Source organism: Capricornis sumatraensis, chromosome 4 (genome assembly GCF_032405125.1).
Source record: "Capricornis sumatraensis isolate serow.1 chromosome 4, serow.2, whole genome shotgun sequence".
In the NCBI taxonomy this organism is placed as follows: domain Eukaryota; kingdom Metazoa; phylum Chordata; class Mammalia; order Artiodactyla; family Bovidae; genus Capricornis; species Capricornis sumatraensis.
The window spans coordinates 138,341,739-138,359,538 of record NC_091072.1 but is presented as its reverse complement, the minus strand read 5'-3'; the positions used below and the strand labels follow the sequence as shown (position 1 = coordinate 138,359,538).

General features: G+C 41.9%; 1 protein-coding gene across 1 annotated transcript in view; it reads left to right on the top strand.

Moving 5' to 3' along the window:
• Positions 1–17,800, top strand: part of PTPRO (protein tyrosine phosphatase receptor type O) — a 121,517-nt gene that overhangs the window by 87,027 nt on the left and 16,690 nt on the right. The window contains exons 18-22 of the mRNA XM_068971502.1: positions 409–490; positions 13,625–13,715; positions 16,113–16,189; positions 16,998–17,132; positions 17,611–17,733. Coding sequence (XP_068827603.1) covers positions 409–490; positions 13,625–13,715; positions 16,113–16,189; positions 16,998–17,132; positions 17,611–17,733 — 508 coding nt within the window. The remainder of the gene's footprint in view (positions 1–408; positions 491–13,624; positions 13,716–16,112; positions 16,190–16,997; positions 17,133–17,610; positions 17,734–17,800) is intronic.

Below are 17,800 nucleotides of genomic sequence, written 5' to 3'. Positions count from 1 at the left end.
TTAAATCTCAGGGGAGTTAAGTAAATAAAGTAAAACTATAATTCAAACAGGTCTTCAGGCTAATCCTTTGTTTTTTCCTATAAACTGGAGTTTTCCAGAAACAACACATATACCTGTGTGTGTATGAATATGTGTGTGTGAAATATGTTGCTGCTAAAGTAAAAGTCAGTGGAAAATCTAGAGATTTTTCCTATCTCAAGGAAGTTAAGTATATAGGGCTCTCTTTTTTAATTATAATATATTAGGGTTGGTAATTTTAACCCTAAAAAAATGAGTGCTAACCTGTGAGAAATAAAACAGCTATTTTCTACAAGGAATTTGTTCATGTTTGAGAAGTAAGGCATTAAACATTGTATGACACCTATCAGCAGAACTTTTAAAATGTACTTTTCTTTGTGTTTGACAAAGCCCGGTTCAACTGGATGACTTTGATGCCTACATCAAGGACATGGCCAAAGACTCTGACTATAAATTTTCTCTTCAGTTTGAGGTGAGTAGATAAAGTATTTCCTGCCCTCTGGGGGCATTGGAACTGGCAGACTTGTACCTGCATCAATCCGCTGCTCACTGGGCAATGCTGAGTGTGATTCATAAACGGTAGAATGATTACTGGGCTCAGGGTTGTCTCGGGTGCTGGTTCAGAGCGAAGGGTGTCATCCCTTGTTCAGTGTTTGGGTGGCACAAACGAAGGAAAGGAGAGAATAGATGTAGGCACTGGGGTGAACAAACATGGTAACAGGAGACATTTTTCATGGTAACACTGAAAACCAGGGGATGGAAAGTGAGGGGGAAGCAAACTGAGGATTGAGAGTCAGAGCAATTTCTCTTTCAGGGAATTTTTACTGTGTTTCTCATGTCATTTAGGCCACGGTAAGTGTGGATGGTGGATGAATTGGACTGGAGCCCCTTCTCTCCTGAGCATAAAAGAGCCTGGTGTTTCTTATAACCTTAGGAGTTTTGGCAGTCTATTGGATATGCAAAGTTTTGTTTGCTTTTCTTGGAGAAACTGGAGAGAGTTACACATGCTTTGTGTAGAAGAAGAACAAAATTAGCGACATCTACTTTTTCTGAAGCACACTTTTTTCTTTGAATCCAAGAATGTGTGTCAGAGTAGATGGAAATGAGTCTAGGATCACTGTAGTGTGAGGGGTACAGCTGGTCCCCAGGTTTTCTTCTCACATATTTCACAGCTCAGAACACAGTCTGGAGCCTTCTACAGCAAGGCTCAGGTGACTCGTGATTCACAGAGACCGAAAAGACAGGAAAGATAAAGTGATTTCTAAATTGTGTCATATTTTTTTTAAAGCCTTTTAGGCTTTTTGTCCTGTGAGACACTAGGCTGGTGAATAAAGCTGCCTTCTCCTCATTATCCACATTCATTTCTTCTTTCCCCACATCAGTCAAGAATAGCTTTGTTCTGCAAGAAGCAGCAGGAGTCCTGGTGTGGATATTCATCCCAACAGGGGATTTAAGGATGAGAAGTGTCTCATCATACATTATCAAATACAAAGCCCCCAACTATCACCTGCGTCTTGAGAAATGTCACATAAAGCCTGACTGAGTTACCCATTGTATGCAGGTGGCATATGGAATTATAAATGCTACACCAGACGCTCAAAGAACAGAAACCCAATTTGAAGTGGAGATCTATGGGAGGACTGGGGGCTTCCGTGGTGACTTAGTGGTAAAGACTCCACTCGCCAGTGGAGGAGACTCAGGTTCAAGTCCTGAGTTAGGAAGATCCCCTGGAGAAGGAAATGGCAACCCACTCCCAATATTCTTGCCTGGGAAATCCCATGGACAGAGGAGCCTGGCATGGGGCCACAAAAGAGTCAGACATGGGGCATGGGGCATGGGGCCACAAAAGAGTCAGACATGACTTAGCAGCTAAACAACAACAAAATGGGAAGATGGTATTTCAGAAAAGCATACCAATGAAAGAAGGAGGCTTTTTATAAGAAAACATAGGGCTAAACTCAGAAGAAAATAAATATATAAATAATTCTCATCATGGTGATGAAATTGATTGGGTTAGCCAAAAAGTTCGTTTGGATTTTTCCATGTCAGCTTACGGACAAATCCAAAGGAACTTTTTGGTCAATACAATATGGTATAAGTACACTTTCAACTTTGTTGAAGCCTCAGTCATTTAATTCCTATTAGGTGACTTGATCTCACTGGCACAACTAGGGTCATTGCCTTTGCTGGCAGGCAGATTTCAGTACTTTGCTAAAGTACTCTCAGTTCATGCCATCAAACCCCAGTGTAATTATGACTGTGCTTCTGAATTGTATCACTCGTTTTTTTAAAAAAAAATTCAGAGAATCATTTTCCAGTAAAAAGAAAATATTTTTTTTTCCAGACAGAAAAAAATTCTGGGAATGACAGAAACACAATTCAAACTGGTTTAGACCAAACATAACGGGAACTTGTTCAAATGAAAACTAAGATCTCTTATATAATCAAAGGGAGGGTTGAGTGGCTATACCAGGAGGGGAGCAGGGAAGCAGCTGAGACTCAGGAATGGCTAAAATCAGGGGCCAGATAACCCCTCTTTAGAGAAATAGAAATTTCTCATTTCTACTTCTCTCTCTGCCTTGGCCTCACTTTCTCTGGCCCAATCCAACCTCTTTCTCATAGTGGATTATGGAACCACCGACAGCCTCAGAGTGTTGCCGAAAGTGGAATCGCTCAAAAATCATTAAAGAGGCCAGATGGTTGGAAAGGCAAGTTTTCTTTGTTTTGGATGCCTGTCCAAGGGCCAACTCTCCCCACGGATGACCAGTGGGCAAGAGCTTTTATAGACAGAAGGAGGGAGCTACACGCAGAAACAGGAGTCAGCTCTGACAGTCATCTTGAAACTGGTCATCAGTGGTCTGACTAGCATCGTCTTGGTTGTTTTAGGTACAGTTAATCTTCAGGTCCAGGGTCTATTCGTTTCTGTTTCTTTGAGGCCAGTTCTCAAAACTGTGGCAGCTTATGTCACGGCTACAGTCTAGTCATCATACAGTTAACTTCTTCCACCTGGTGGGGGTTTCAGTATCTATGAAACAGCTCACAGGACATGGTTCAGGATATTATCTATAGCCCTTGAGAATATTATCCATAGCCCTTGAGAATATTATCTATAGCCCTTTAGTTCTTCCTTGAGAAGGAACTAAAAGTCCTTGACTATACTTAATGACTATTATTAATTATTATTATTTGGTTTCCTTTGACTGTTTCTTTTCTACATGTTCTCACTTCTCTGATTAAACTTATTCTTTGGCTAAAGTTTTCCACAGACAAAAGGCAGGCAGAGGACATAAGGAGAAAGGACCTTAGAGTCCTGCTCCATTTCAAGAGTATCACACCTACGGTTTCCAGGAGTTGTTGGCTCTCCTTCTTTTTCATTGTTTGAAAAATAACAGGGAGGGTTCTGACTGGCTGGCATGAGTCATGATGTCTGTTCACACTGTCTGTAGCCAGGGAGGGCAGAATTACAGAAGAACAGGAATTCTTACTGGAACCACGTGGCTAAACCAGAGAGAGAGAGCATTATTCCCAAAATTGTTATGTTGAATTATGTTCAGTTTAAAAAACGGCAACCCACTCCAATATTTTTGCCTGGAGAATCCCATGGACAGAGGAGCCTGGAAGGCTATAGTCCGTGGGGTCACAGGGAGCTGGGCATGACTGAGTGACTGTCACTCAGTTTAAAATCTAAACTGTTGCTGTGCATGCTTGCGTCAGTCGTGTCAACTCTTTGTGACCCCAGGGACTGTAACCCACCAGGTTCCTCTGTCCTTGGGATTCTCTAGGCAAGCATACTAGGGTGGGTATCTATTCCCTTCTCCAGAGGATCTTTCTGACTCAAAGATTGAGAACCTGGGTCTCCTTAATTGTAGGCAGATTCTGCATTGCTCAGACTACTGTTTGAGCCATCAGGGAAGCCCATACACACATATGTAATATATGTTAAATTAATTATATTATTACAGAATCATATATTGTATGATTACTATACTGTTGTATTTTATAGTTATTGTAAGTATACTATATATGATGTTATCCTATATATGATCATATAATAGAAATAGATGATAGATAGATAAATACAGAGATGAATGGAAGGATTTATTTGAAGAAATTGGTTCACACAATTGTGGAAGCCGGCCAGTCTTGAAATCTGTAAGGGGTCTAGGGATAAGATGCTGCTGCTCCCCAAGTCCAAAGGCAATCTAGAAATAGAAATTCTCCTTTGTCAGGGGTCATTGATCTTTTTTCTGAGACCTTCAACTAAGTGGATAAGATCCACTTGTTTTATAGAGATTAATCTACTTTCTCAAGTCTACTGATTTAAATGTTAATTGCAACTAAAAAATACCTTCACCCAACATCTAGACTGATGTTTAACCAAGCAGCTTGGTGCTACAGTGTAGCCGTTAACACATAGAATCAGCCATCACACCATGACTTGGAGACATGTTTAATGTTTTTATTTATTATTAATCTTTTTTCCATATCCCTTTGTTCTTAAAACATTATTGGTAAAATATGTAATTTATTTGGTGCCAAGTTCTGATATTGTATCTCTACTCTGGTGAGAAAATACAGATTACTCTCTAGAAGTCCGTTTTCAATCACAGGCTCAGATTGCAGGCTTTGTACTAACATTTGCTTAAGCAGTGACCCAGTGGTCTGACTCACTTCTTTTTTCATTTGACAACCTTCCAGGAGTTGACATGGAAAAGGCAATGGCAACCCACTCCAGTACTCTTGCCTGGAAAATCTCATGGACCGAGGAGCCTAGTAGGCTGCAGTCCATGGGGTCATGAAGAGTCGATCATGACTGAGGAAGTTCACTTTCATTTTTCACTTTCATGCATTGGAGAAAGAAATGGCAACCCACTCCAGTGTTCTTGCCTGGAGAATCCCAGGGACAGCGGAGCCTGGTGGGCTGCCGTCTATGGAGTCGCACAGAATTGGACACGACTGTAGCGACTTAGCAGCAGCAGCAGCAGGAGTTAAGAACCTTCAGCTCCACCCCACCCCCACATCCTCAGGTTCAGAGTCAGGAACCTCATCTGTTTTCAAAGGCCCATTGTGCATCCACACTTGATTTCAGGGTGCACATCAAACCTTTCACATGGCAGCCCTCAAATTTTCCAGAACTTGATCATTAATGGAGGCTTAAGAATGAAAAATGTTTCTTGCTCTAATGGGACCTCAAGAGCATTTGTTGTTGTTGTGTAGTTCAGTCATTAAGTCATGTCCAATGCTGCGACTCCATGGACTGCAGCACACCCGGCTCCTCTGTCCTCTGCTGGCTCCTGGAGTTTGCTCAGATTCAGGTCTACTGAGTTCAAGAGCATGTGGAGATGGCTGAATCAAGTAGACTAGCTAAAGTCAGTATCTGTATAGTTATTTGTTCCATTTATGCGAATACTTATTCACTTTGTATTCATATTCATATTCATTCAAAGTGACAAAAGATACTTTGTCAAATGTATTCACTTTGACACTGACCTTGAAAGATCATGCTCATGTTGAGAAATTGCATCATTTATAAGCATCATGCAAATTGAAACTAATGTCTGGGTTTACATGTATTACCAGCACAACTGTAAGTCATACATAAAGCTATATGTGTGTGTGCTCAGTTGCCAAGTCATGTGCCACTCTTTGTGACCTTATGGAAATGTAGCCCACCAGGTTCCTCTATCCATGGGATTTCCCAGGCAAGAATACTGGAGCCAGGTTGCCATTTCCTTCTCTAGCCGATCTTCCGGACTCAGGGATGGAACCTGCGTCTCCTGCATTGCAAGCAGATTCTTTACCACTGAGCCACCTGGGAAGGCCAACATGAAGCTACACTAGTTGCTAATTTGCATTTTCTGAACAAATTCCCTTTTTAACTTTACATATGATTTTGAATATGCTGGAAAGATTGATTATCCTTCTGATGAAAACATACATCTTTTCTTAAGGAGGTTTGAGATCCAGGGGTTAGATTCAATTCCTCATTTCCTGTGTCTCATGTTGAAAACATTTTGAAGATCCAGACTTTAGAGCTCGGAATTGGAGAGCCCATAAGACATGGCACATATTGTTCATTTTGCCATTAATTTCTGTGCTTTGTGTTTGATTTGGATGCTAGGGAGAGCCCTCACCACCTTTGCTTAGAAATGTGGCTGTAAAGGTCAAAACAAAACCATACCACTTGCCACATGGTTCACAGATGACCTTTGATATCTTGTTATTTGTAGCTGTTTTTACTTGCTTCATTCCAGTTCCCTGGAGATCTACCTGCAGCATTGCTGAAGTAAATCAACTCAGATCTTCAACAGCCTTATACCAGGGGTCTTACTTTGCTCCCAGACCTGATTTTTCTCTGCTCTCCCTCTTTGCCTCAGTTTGATCTCAGCTTCCAAATGCCGGTACTAGTACTTTGTCCAGTGATTGGAGTATTTCCCTTAAATCCCATCCTAGAAACCAGGGCCCTGCTGGCTACTGCTAGACTTTCCTGAGGCTAACGTTGTTCTTTCCTGGTCTTCCATCATGTCCAAGTTTCCCATTCTTCCTTTAGAGTACCTGTTAAAGTTTGACACATATTGTCCAAAAGATATGTTCGAACCCTAATCACTCATTCCTCAGAATGTGACCTTACTTGGAAATAGAGTTATTGCAGATGTAATTAAAATGAATGAGTTCATACCGGAGTAGGGTAGGCTCCTAATCCAGTATGTCTGGTGTCCTTATGGAAAGACAGAAGACACGGAGACAAAGAAGACCAAGTGGCAAAGGCAGAGGCTGAACTTGGACTCATGCACTTGCAAGTGAGGGAGCCAAGGATCGCCAGCAAACCTTCAGAAGCTAGGAAGAGGCAGGGAAGGATGCCCCTGTCGGTTCAAGAGGACACATGTGCCTGCTGGCACCCTGATTTGGGCTTCCTGGCCTTCTTTATTATTAGATGAGAAATTCCTGTTATTTTTAAGCCACCCAGCTTGTGGCACTTTGTTATGACAGCCCTAGGGAACTAATACAGAACCTCACCAGATACCTTGTTCTAAATCCTTTCTTCTCCCTTTGGGTTTACCTGAAAAGTAACCAGTCATTGCCCAGTCCCACAGGACCTTTCACTTGCCATAGATGGAACCTCTCATGTCAGCATCACAGGCCCCATTGCTTCTCCTGGCTTGTCTTGTAGTCTAGTCAGCTAGCTCATCGGACTCTAAGGTCCAACCTTATCCCAAAGCAAACAAGTGCTGCTTAGCTGCTGACATTGTTATAGACTCTAAAGCCAGAATGCAACTTGTGCTCTTCTCAGAAGATGGGGGTCCGTGTTACGGACTGAAGGTGCCCCCACTTCTCAAAGTCATATGTTGAAGTCCAAGCCCCAGTGTGATGGTTTTCGGAGATGGAGCCTTTGGGAGATAGTTAGGGTTAGATAAGATCATGGGGGTGGAGCCCTCATGATGGGATTAATTCCCTTGTATTAATAAGAAGAGAAACCAGAGACCTTGCTCTCTCTTCCTCCCAATGCCCACCATGTACACACGAACAAGAGATAATGTGAGCACACAGACAAGATGGTGGCCACTTACAGACAAAGGGAAGCCTCACAATGGAACCTACTTTGAAGTGAAAGTGAAAATGTTAGTCACTTACAGTTAGACTTACTGTACATTATATATACATATATATACACACATACATACGCACCTATATATGTGTGTGTGTTAGTTGCTCAGTAGTGTCTGACTCTTTGCAACCTCATGGACTGTAACCCGTGAGGTTCCTCTGTCTATGGGATTCTCCAGTAAGAATATTGGAGTGAGTAGCCATTCCCTTCTCCATGGGATCTTCCTGACCCGGGGATCAAACCCAGGACTCCACAATGCAGATAGATTTGAGCCACTTTATCATTTGAGCCACTAGGGAAGGCCTGAAACCTACCTTGCCAGTACCGTATTCTTGGACATCTTAGCTTCCAGAACTATGACAAGTGCATTTCTGTTCCAGCTGCTCAGCCTGTGCTATTTTCTTACGGCAACCCAGGGCATGTGTTTGTGCTCTGATTTTCAAGAGTGTATGCTTCAAACACAGCCAACACAACACAGACTGCCACCGGCTTCAGCCACTCTGTTAGTTTTCTAGGGGGCTGCCACAACAAATTACCATAATCTTGATTACTTCAAACAATAAAAATGTACTTTTTCACAGTTCTAGAGGCCAGATGTCTAAAATTAAAGTGCTAGCAAGGCCGTGCTCCCTCCAAAGGCTCAAGGGGAGTATCTCTCTCTGTCTCTTCCAGCTTCTGGTGGACCCAGGCATCTTTGGCTTCATCCTCACATGGCTCTCTTCTTCTCTCTTTTCTCTGATTTTGTTTTATTTTACTCTATTTTATTTAAGGTTGGACAATGCCTCTATCTTTTTTTTTTTTTTTCTTGATCATGCCACATGGCATGTGGGACTTTACTTCTTTGACCAGGGACTGAACCCACATCCCCTGCATTAGAAGCCTGGAGTCTTAACCACTGGACTGCCAAGAAAGTCCCTCCTGGGGACTTTTATAAGGACACTTACCATTAGCTTCAGAACCCATCCAGATAATACAGAACGATCTTGTCTTGTGATTCTTAATTACAACTGCAAAGACTCTTTCTTAACAAGGTTCCAATGTGGACATATCTTTGGAGGGATCAGATTTAGCCCATGATAGATGACTGAGTAACCTAGGAAAAAACCCACAATGATAAATTATATTAGAAACAAAACTGGCAAAAGAAGATTCCAAAATGATGTATGTGGGTTTCAGGCTATCACCTCATACTTTGCATTCATGAAGATTTAAGGCACTGGACTTTCCATCTGGCTGGAAAGAAAATAACTGCAAAGCTACTGGGCTAGAAACTTAGTATTTAATTTCCTACCTAGTGACAGCCTAAATTACAAAAGATTGCAAGGCATTTTGTGTACCCTTGCCTTCCCTGCTTTGCTGCAATTTAACTTTGGCAATTTACATTTACAGTGCTCAGCCAATTAAACGTCTCTTATCAACTTAAGGCATTTATAGCGGGAAGGCAACACACAATTAAAGTTCTATCAGCTAGTCAGCTCCCATATGTGCTCTAGTGCTGACTGTCAATCTGTTTCCACAGTTTCTTTTCATACCGGAGGCCTTTTCCTGTGGTTGATCAGTCTGTCTGCAAAGTGAGGGCTTAGCGGAGAGAGTTGTACAGTTAGCACAAATGGCAAAGGAGGGAGAAATAATGGAGCCAGACAAAGCAAAACAAAGAACCCTAGCAGAAGCATTTCACAGTCACGATCAATAAGTGTTGCACTGATATTTACTAAGCTTAATCATTCCATATGATAGCCACCATATATCAGGGAGGTATGGAGAAATTATTAATCTTATCTGATACATAATTAAATTAACAACAGGTTACAGAGAATTAAACAATGACAGAACTAGCTAACCTACTTTTTCAAGACCCTACAGTTTATAAGGGCTTCCCAGGTGGCTCAGTGGTAAAGAATCAGTCCGCCAGTGCAGGAGACACAGATTCGATCTCTGGGTCAGGAAGATCCCCTGGCAGAGGAAAAAGGCAATCCACTCCAGCATTCTTGCCTGGAAAATCCCATGGATAGAGGACCCTGGCAGGCTCCATTGGGGTCACAGAGAGTTGGACATAACTGGGCATACGTGGCACACACTTTATCAGTGTTCCACCAAAATAAGCCAGGTATTTACATAAATAAATAAATATATTTATATAACTTTATTTAAATGAAATAGATCAAAATGTAGACAGTTTTATCTATAAAGACACTCCCCAAAGGAGGTATGTTTCCAAAATATTTTAAGCAAAGGAAGCATCATTTAAGCTTAGAGCTGCCAAAAGGAGGTAACCCAAAAATAACACTGGTTAGGTTGAAGTTTGCCAAAAATAAGTTTTCATTCTTATAAGAATATTATCAGTCTTTGACAATCCTTTTTTAAATGGAAAAAAAAGAAGTTATAAAGGAAAAATGACAAACTTCTGTTTGATGGCATTTGGCAAGCAAGGGTTTTGACTGAGATAGGAAAAACATCCAAATGTGTAAATTGAAGATCAAAGTCAGCACTGTTGGTCTTGAGATTGACTTTGACTTGGGCCAAGAGCTTGACATTTTGTGAGCTTGAAAAGCGAAAAATGATAAAAAATCAAAGAAAGAGAGAAATCTGGATAATCAAGTCAGTTCATTCATGCTGTCTACAGCTTGCTTTCCAATTTCACTTAGCACACAGCCTAAGCTATCGACAAACTTCTTTGTGGATGCAGCAGGATTCCCAAGAACTGGGTGTCTCCAATATTTGCTTTGCATGAGTGCTTGAGTCAAGACACTAAAGGCACACTCACACACACACACACACACACACACACACACACACACACACACAGTTTCCCTGTTCCGTCTCTCAAAACATGATCAAATGTCTCCAGCTCTTCTCAAAAGTCTTTCAAAGGTGCTCCAAAATTCCTTTCCCTGAAAAGTATACCTCCAGCTTCTGATTCTTTGAAGTAATAATTGGGAGGAATCATGAATAGTAGCATCCCATGCAGGCTCAGTCGCTTCAGTTGTGTCCATTCTTTGCGACCCGATGGACTATAGCCCGCCAGGCTCCTCTGTCTATGTGACCCTCCAGGTGAGAATACTGGAGTGAGTTGTCATGGCCTCTTCCAGGGAGTCTTGCCAATCCAGGGATTAAACTTGTATCTCCTGCGTCTCCTGCATTGTAGGCAGAATCTTTACCACTGAGCCCCTGGGGAAGCCCCAGCATCCCATATAAGTAAATAAAATTTCCAGCAAGTGGTGTCTATACTTCTTCACTTAATAGTCTTTTAGAAAAATGCATGCTACCTAAGTAACCCCATTTTGTAGTTGGTTACATAGACATATGGTTACATAATATTGCCTTCAGATTTGTACGTGATCTGCTGCACTGGTTATGCACTGCACAACTCCAGGGGGCACCATTCTTGTAGACCACAGCATAACAGATGCCTCTGGGGAAATTCAGGTAGTCTGACTCCAACCCCTTGTTTCCTTCCACACATAACTTAGCAGCTCAGAAACCCCCTTTTCCAGTAATGTAGACTTTCTGAGGTATGTTGGTTGTCTGTTTATATGAAAATTGCTGTAACAATGCAGTTTCTGATAACAGAATTTATAATGGTCCTGATACACACAAGCAAATATTTGAATGTTCCTCTTTTCATGGAAGGGTTCGCCCACCCACTTCTGCTCCATCCTTATTTTGCAGTTTCATTACCAGATTTCTTTGTTGCTGTTCAGTCGCTCAGTTATGTCTGACTCTTTGTGACCCCATGGACTGCAGCACTCCAGGCTTCCCTGACCTTCACCATCTCCCAGAGCTTGCTCAAACTCACGTCCATTGAGTTGGTGATGCCATCCACCCATCTCATCCTCTGTCATCTCCTTCTTCTCCTGCCTTCAATCTTTCCCAGCATCAGGATCTTTTCTAGTGAGTCGGCTCTTCACATTAGGTGGCCAAAGATTTGGAGCTTCAGCTTCAGCATCAGTCCTTCCAATGAATACTCAGGATTGATTTCCTTTAGGTTGGACTGGTTGGATCTCCTTGCAGTCCAAGGGACTCTTAAGAGTCTTCTCCAACACCACAGTTCAAAAGCATCAATTCCTTGGAGCTCAGCCTTCTTTATGGTCCAACTGTCACATCCATACATGACTACTGGGAAAACCATAGCTTTGACTATATGGGCCTTTTTTTGGCAAAGAAATGCCTCTGCATTTTAATACACTGTCCAGGTTTATCATAGCTTTTCCTCCAAGGAGCAAGAGTCTTTAAATTTCATAGCTGCAGTTATCATCTGCAGTGATTTTGGAGCCCAAGAAAATAAAGTCTGTCACTGTTTCCATTGTTTCCCCATCTATTTGCCATGAAGTGATGGGACTGGATCCCATGATCTTAGTTTTCTGAATGTTGAGTTTTAAGCCAGCTTGTTCACTCTCCTCTTTCACTTTCATCAGGAGACTCTTTAGTTCCTCTTCACTTACTTTCTGCCGTAAGGGTGGTGTGTTTGGCATATCTGAGGTTATTGATATTTCTCCCAGCAATCTTGATTGCAGCCTGTGCTTCATCCAGCCCAGCGTTTCTCATGATGTACTCTGCATGTAATTTAAATAAACAGGTTGACAATATACAGCCTTGACTTACTCCTTTCTCAATTTGGAACCAGTCTGTTGTTCCACATCTGGTTCTAACTGTTTCTTCTTGACCTCCATACAGGTTTCTCAAGAGGCAGGTCAGGTGGTCTGGTATTCCCATCTCTTTAAGAATTTCCACAGTTTGTTGTGATCCACCTAGTTAAAGGCTTTAGCACAGTCAATGGAGCAGAAGTAGATGTTTTTCTGGAATTCTCTTGCTCTTTCTATGATCCAACAGATCTTAGAACAGACAGACTTCTAGTGACTTGTCAATCTTGTAACATGGAGAGTGTTCCATACTTTTTGTTCCTCACTCTCTCCTTTATTACACTTTCTTGAAAGTTCATTGCTTATAGGAGAAATACCTACAATTTCTCATAGAATATGAAATATTTTTGCAAACTGCATAAATTTCAAGTTTCCTTGTATCTCCTGAAAACTCTGAAACATATCTGTTTTCAACTCTTCCACACCCTGAGAGTGTACACTCAATTTTTACCTTCTCTCAGGGATCACCTAGCTATCCAAGGTATTTATGTATTACATTAGTTAGCCACTACTGCAGTAAAACTGCATAAGAAATGACCTCAAAATCTCAGTGACCTACAACACTTATTTTTCTCACTCATGGGGCTGGGGAACAGCTGAGATGGTTCTGCTTCAGGCTGTGAGTCAGGGTCAGGTCTGTTCCATGTGGCTTCTCATCCTGGGATCAGCAGTTTCTCTGGGCACATTCTTTTCCACCATATGGCAGAAGCCCAAGCAAGCAAATCAAGCTGAGCAAACATATTTAAAGCTTCAGATTGGACATGAGTTCCACCCAACTTCATTGGCCCAAAGCAAGGTGACAGCAGGAGAATGGAGAAGTACACTCTGTTTCAAAGGGGAGCCAAAAGAAAAGTGAAAGTGTTAGTCACTCAGCTGTGTCTGCTCTCTCTGACCCCATGGACTATAACCCACCAGACTCCTCTGTCCATGGGATTCTCCAGCAAGAATACTGGAGTGGGTTGCCATTTCCTCTTTCAGGGGGTATTCCAGACCCAGGAATGAAACCTGGGTCTCCTGCATTGCAGGCAGATTCTCTACCATCTGAGCCACCAGGGAAACCCCTGCAACATCAAAAGGCAAAGGGGTGTGATCACCATGGTAGTTCTATTAGAGGCAGGAAGTGAAAAATAATCCACTATGAGCAGTGAACCAGTGTGGACAATAATCCAGTTCCACAAGAGTGGGATTGCTGGATCATGTGGTAACTCTGTTTTTAGTTTTTAAGGAAACTCTATACTGTACAACATACTGGCTACACTTTTCCACTCTAACTTTTAATATTTTTCTTCTTATTCTTTGCAAATGACTTCTATCAAATAATCCCTCTGATGGAATCTTAAATGTTTTCTGTCATTTACAGGAATTGAAGTTGATTGGACTGGATATTCCACACTTTGCTGCAGACCTTCCACTGAACCGATGTAAAAATCGTTACACAAACATACTACCATGTAAGACGGTCAATAATGCTGATCCCGCTCTTGTCTTCCAAAGGCTGAAGGGCTGTTATGGCAGATGAATCAGTTCCACCAACCTCTAGCCAGGCCAGGAATGATCTGTATCCTCAAGGCCATGTCAGCGATTGGCTTGATTGCATTGGTGCTTTGATATCATTAGATCTTGTTGTGTGTAGGAAGATTTAATCATCATGCTTTTAAACAAATTGTATCTGAACAGAAAAAACTGACCCTTTGACCCTTTGGAGATCAAAACATCTTAGCCAAATAAGGGATAAGATAAATTGTGCTCATAACCTATTTTCAGTCAATTCATTGACAGTTCAGTTCAGTTCAGTTCAGTCGCTCAGTCGTGTCCAACTCTCTGTGACCCCATGAATCACAGCACGCCAGGCCTCCCTGTCCATCATCAACTCCTGGAGTTCATTCAGACTCAGGTCCATCAAGTCAGTGATGCCATCCAGCCATCTCATCCTCTGTCGTCCCTTTCTTCTCCTGCCCCCAATCCCTCTCAGCATCAGAGTCTTTTCCAATGGAAGGAGGCAAATAGAAAGGAAATGCAAGGTGTGAAAAAGGCTCCTTTCTTACTTCTGGCAAGGTCTGCTGTTCCTTATTATTTTGCAGTAAAAGCAACATTCAAAGAAAAAGTAACACAAAGTACTTAATAGGACCATTAAAACACGATCTAATAGAAATTTAACATTCTATTCTGCTGCACTCTAGTGGGGGCTGGGAACGAAGGGAAAAGTGCAAACCTTTACAAAGAACCTTCATGAGGGTTTTTGACAAAATTAGGTAGGATTAATATTATTATGAGCTTCCCTGGCGGCTCAGTGGTAAAGAATCTGCCTGCAATGCAGGAGGTGCAGGAGCTGCAGGTTTGATCCCGGGGTCAGGAAGATACCCTGGAAGAGGGTATGACAACCCACTCCAGTATTCTTGCCTGGAGAATCCCATGGACAGAGGAGCCTGGAAGGCTGCACAGTCCATAGGGTTACACAGAGAATCAGGCAAGACTGAAGCAACTTAGCACAGCACAGCACAATATTATCATATAACACTTTACATCTGTATGCATTTCAGGATTTATTATCTTCATTTGAAGTCCATTTACAAAAAGCCCATCAACACCATCTTCTTTTCTCTAGGCTTCCCAGAGGTAGTGAATTCTCTGGATATCCCTGAAAGTGAAAGTGAAAGTTGCTCAGTCATGTCCGACTCTTTGCTACTCCATGGACTGTGAAATTCCCCAGGCCAGAATACTGGAGTGGGTAGCCTTTCCCTTCTCCAGGGCATCTTCCCAACCCAGGGACCAAACCCAGGTCTCCTGCATTGTGGGTGGGTTCGTTACCAGCTGAGCCACAAGGGAAGCCCAGAATACTGGAGTGGGTAGCCTATGCCTTCTCCGGTGGATCTTCCCAACCCAGGAATCAAACTGGGGTCCTCTGCATTACAGGCAGATTCTTTACCAACAGAGCTATCAGGGAAGACTTGAGTGAAATGGAAATCCTAGGTTTAGGTTACATTCGATAGCCTTTACACAGCCCACCAGGTATTTTAGCTCCTGTACATATTCTCCACAATTCCCTGCAAAATCTAGAGACCACTCTTTTAAGAACAGGAGGGCTGGTGGGGAGGACATAGTGGTTGGGAGCTATTTATATATTTATTTAAACAAGAAACTAAGATTGAGGTATGGCTAAAATATAAAGCTAAAATAAACTTTATCCGCCTACCCTATCACTGACCAATTTAACTTGATTTGGGGTACAAATATTGAGTACAGAATTGTCTTGACAAGTCTTCATTACACTGTGAATGTTTTTCTTTTTTTCTCTTTTGTTTTTTATCTGTTAATCCCAAGCTCCTAATTTATCCCCCACCCCACCCCCCGACTCATTTCCCCTTTGGTAACCATAAACTTATTTTCTATATCTGTGAGTCCATTTCTGTGTTATAAATAAGTTCATAGGCATCTTTTCTTTTAGATTCTACATAGAAGTGATATATGATATTTGTCTTTTTTTGTCTGACTTACTTCATTTAATACGGTCATCTCTCATCCATCTAAGTTGCTGCAAATGGAATTATTTCATTCTTTTTTTTGCCTGAGTGACATTCCATTGTGTATGTTCACCACATCTTCTTTCTCCATTCATCTGTTGATAGCCACTGAGGTTGTCTCCATGTCTTGGCTACTTGTTAGTGCTGCACTGAACATTAGGGTACAAGCATCTTTTCAAATTAAACTTTTCATCTTTCCCAGATATATGCCCAGGATGGGATTGCTGGATCATATAGTTACTCTTTTAAGGACCCTCCATACTATTCTTCATAGTAACTGCACCTTTCTGCTGTGACGCTTAATATTTTTCTCCTTCTTCTTTACAGATGACTTTAGCCGAGTGAGATTGATCTCCATGAATGAAGAGGAAGGTGCAGACTACATCAATGCTAATTACATTCCTGTAAGTGAAAAAAAAATAAAAATTATTAATTCAGGCCTCCAAAAACAAACAAACAAACAAAACCAGGCATCCAAATTCTACCCCAGCCAGAGGATGACTATTACAGCTGCAGAGATGAGTCGAACAGTTCAATAGAGAGTCATTCTTCACCAAGGACTTCAACTATAAAGAACAGTTTCCATTATTCCATTTTAGAATAAAGAATGGTGGGGAGAGGGGGAGCCCAGAGAATAATAATATTCAAATATCTTTGAAAATGACTAGTGAAAGTGAAAGTAGATAATTATACTAAAGATCTACTTTCCTATGCTTAAATTTCAGTGTCAGCGCCAACCTGTGCTTTTAAAATGTGTCTGTTATTGTAGAAAGGTGTGGGTGTGAGTTTGTAGCTTCCCAAGAAAAATGTTTAAAATCACACGGATTTGTGCAGTTAGTTACTATGACTGTCTCTTTAACAGAAAAAAAGAGGAGAAAACATAACATAGGTGCATGGTCCTTCACCAGGTTTATCCCCAGTAAAGTCTCAGTCGCTTCTCATTTGTGTGGAACAGCAACTGGTGTCGATTTAAGGCTTTCCTGGTGGCTCAGATGGTAAAGAATCTGCCTGCAATGCAGGAGACCTGGGTTTGATCCCTGGGTCAGGAAGATCCCCTGGAGGAGGGAATGGCTACCCACTCCAGTATTCTTGCCCAGAGAATTCCACAAACAGAGGAGCCTGGTGGGCTACAGTCCTTGACGTTGCAAAGAGTTGGACATGACTGAGTTTCACTTTAGCTCCTTAAGAGACAACTTTGTCTTTGTCTTCCAGGGGTACAATTCACCCCAGGAGTACATTGCCACACAGGGGCCACTGCCTGAAACTAGGAACGACTTTTGGAAGATGGTCCTGCAACAGAAGTCCCAGATTATTGTCATGCTCACTCAATGTAATGAGAAGAGGAGGGTAAGTACTTTCAATCCTTTAAAAGTAAAGAATTCAGTCTCACTTAGCAGTAAAACCTGCACCAGCCACCGCCAAGGAATGTGCTCACTGTGAGGGGGAAGGGAAGCTTAGAAGGGAGGGGGCATATGTGTACCTGTGACTGATTCACGTTGCTTTATGGCTGAAGCCAATACCATATTCTAAAGCAATTATCCTCCCCTGAAAATTTTTAAAAAGGTGTGGGTGTAATTTTATAGGCTTCCCAAGAAAAATATTTAAAATCATATAGGTTTATGCAGTTAGTTACTATGATGGCCCCTTTGATGGAAAAACAAGGAGAAAACATTACATAAGTGTATGTTCCCCTTGCTTCATTCTTTATCCTCACAGTAATCCTATACGATTCTTCAGAGGCGAGTCATTTGCTTTCTCTAAATGATCACTGACTGTTTCTTCCCCAGCCTGCTGATCTTAAAAGGTTATGCTATTGCCCCCTCAGGTGAAATGTGATCATTACTGGCCATTCACAGAAGAGCCCATAGCTTATGGTGACATCACGGTGGAGATGATGTCGGAGGAAGAGCAGGACGACTGGGCTTGTAGACATTTCCGGATCAACTACGTAAGTCACGGAGCAGGGCTTCAGGGGCCGTCCCGGTGCTGAGGGAATCCCCAGGCTCAGGAAGCCC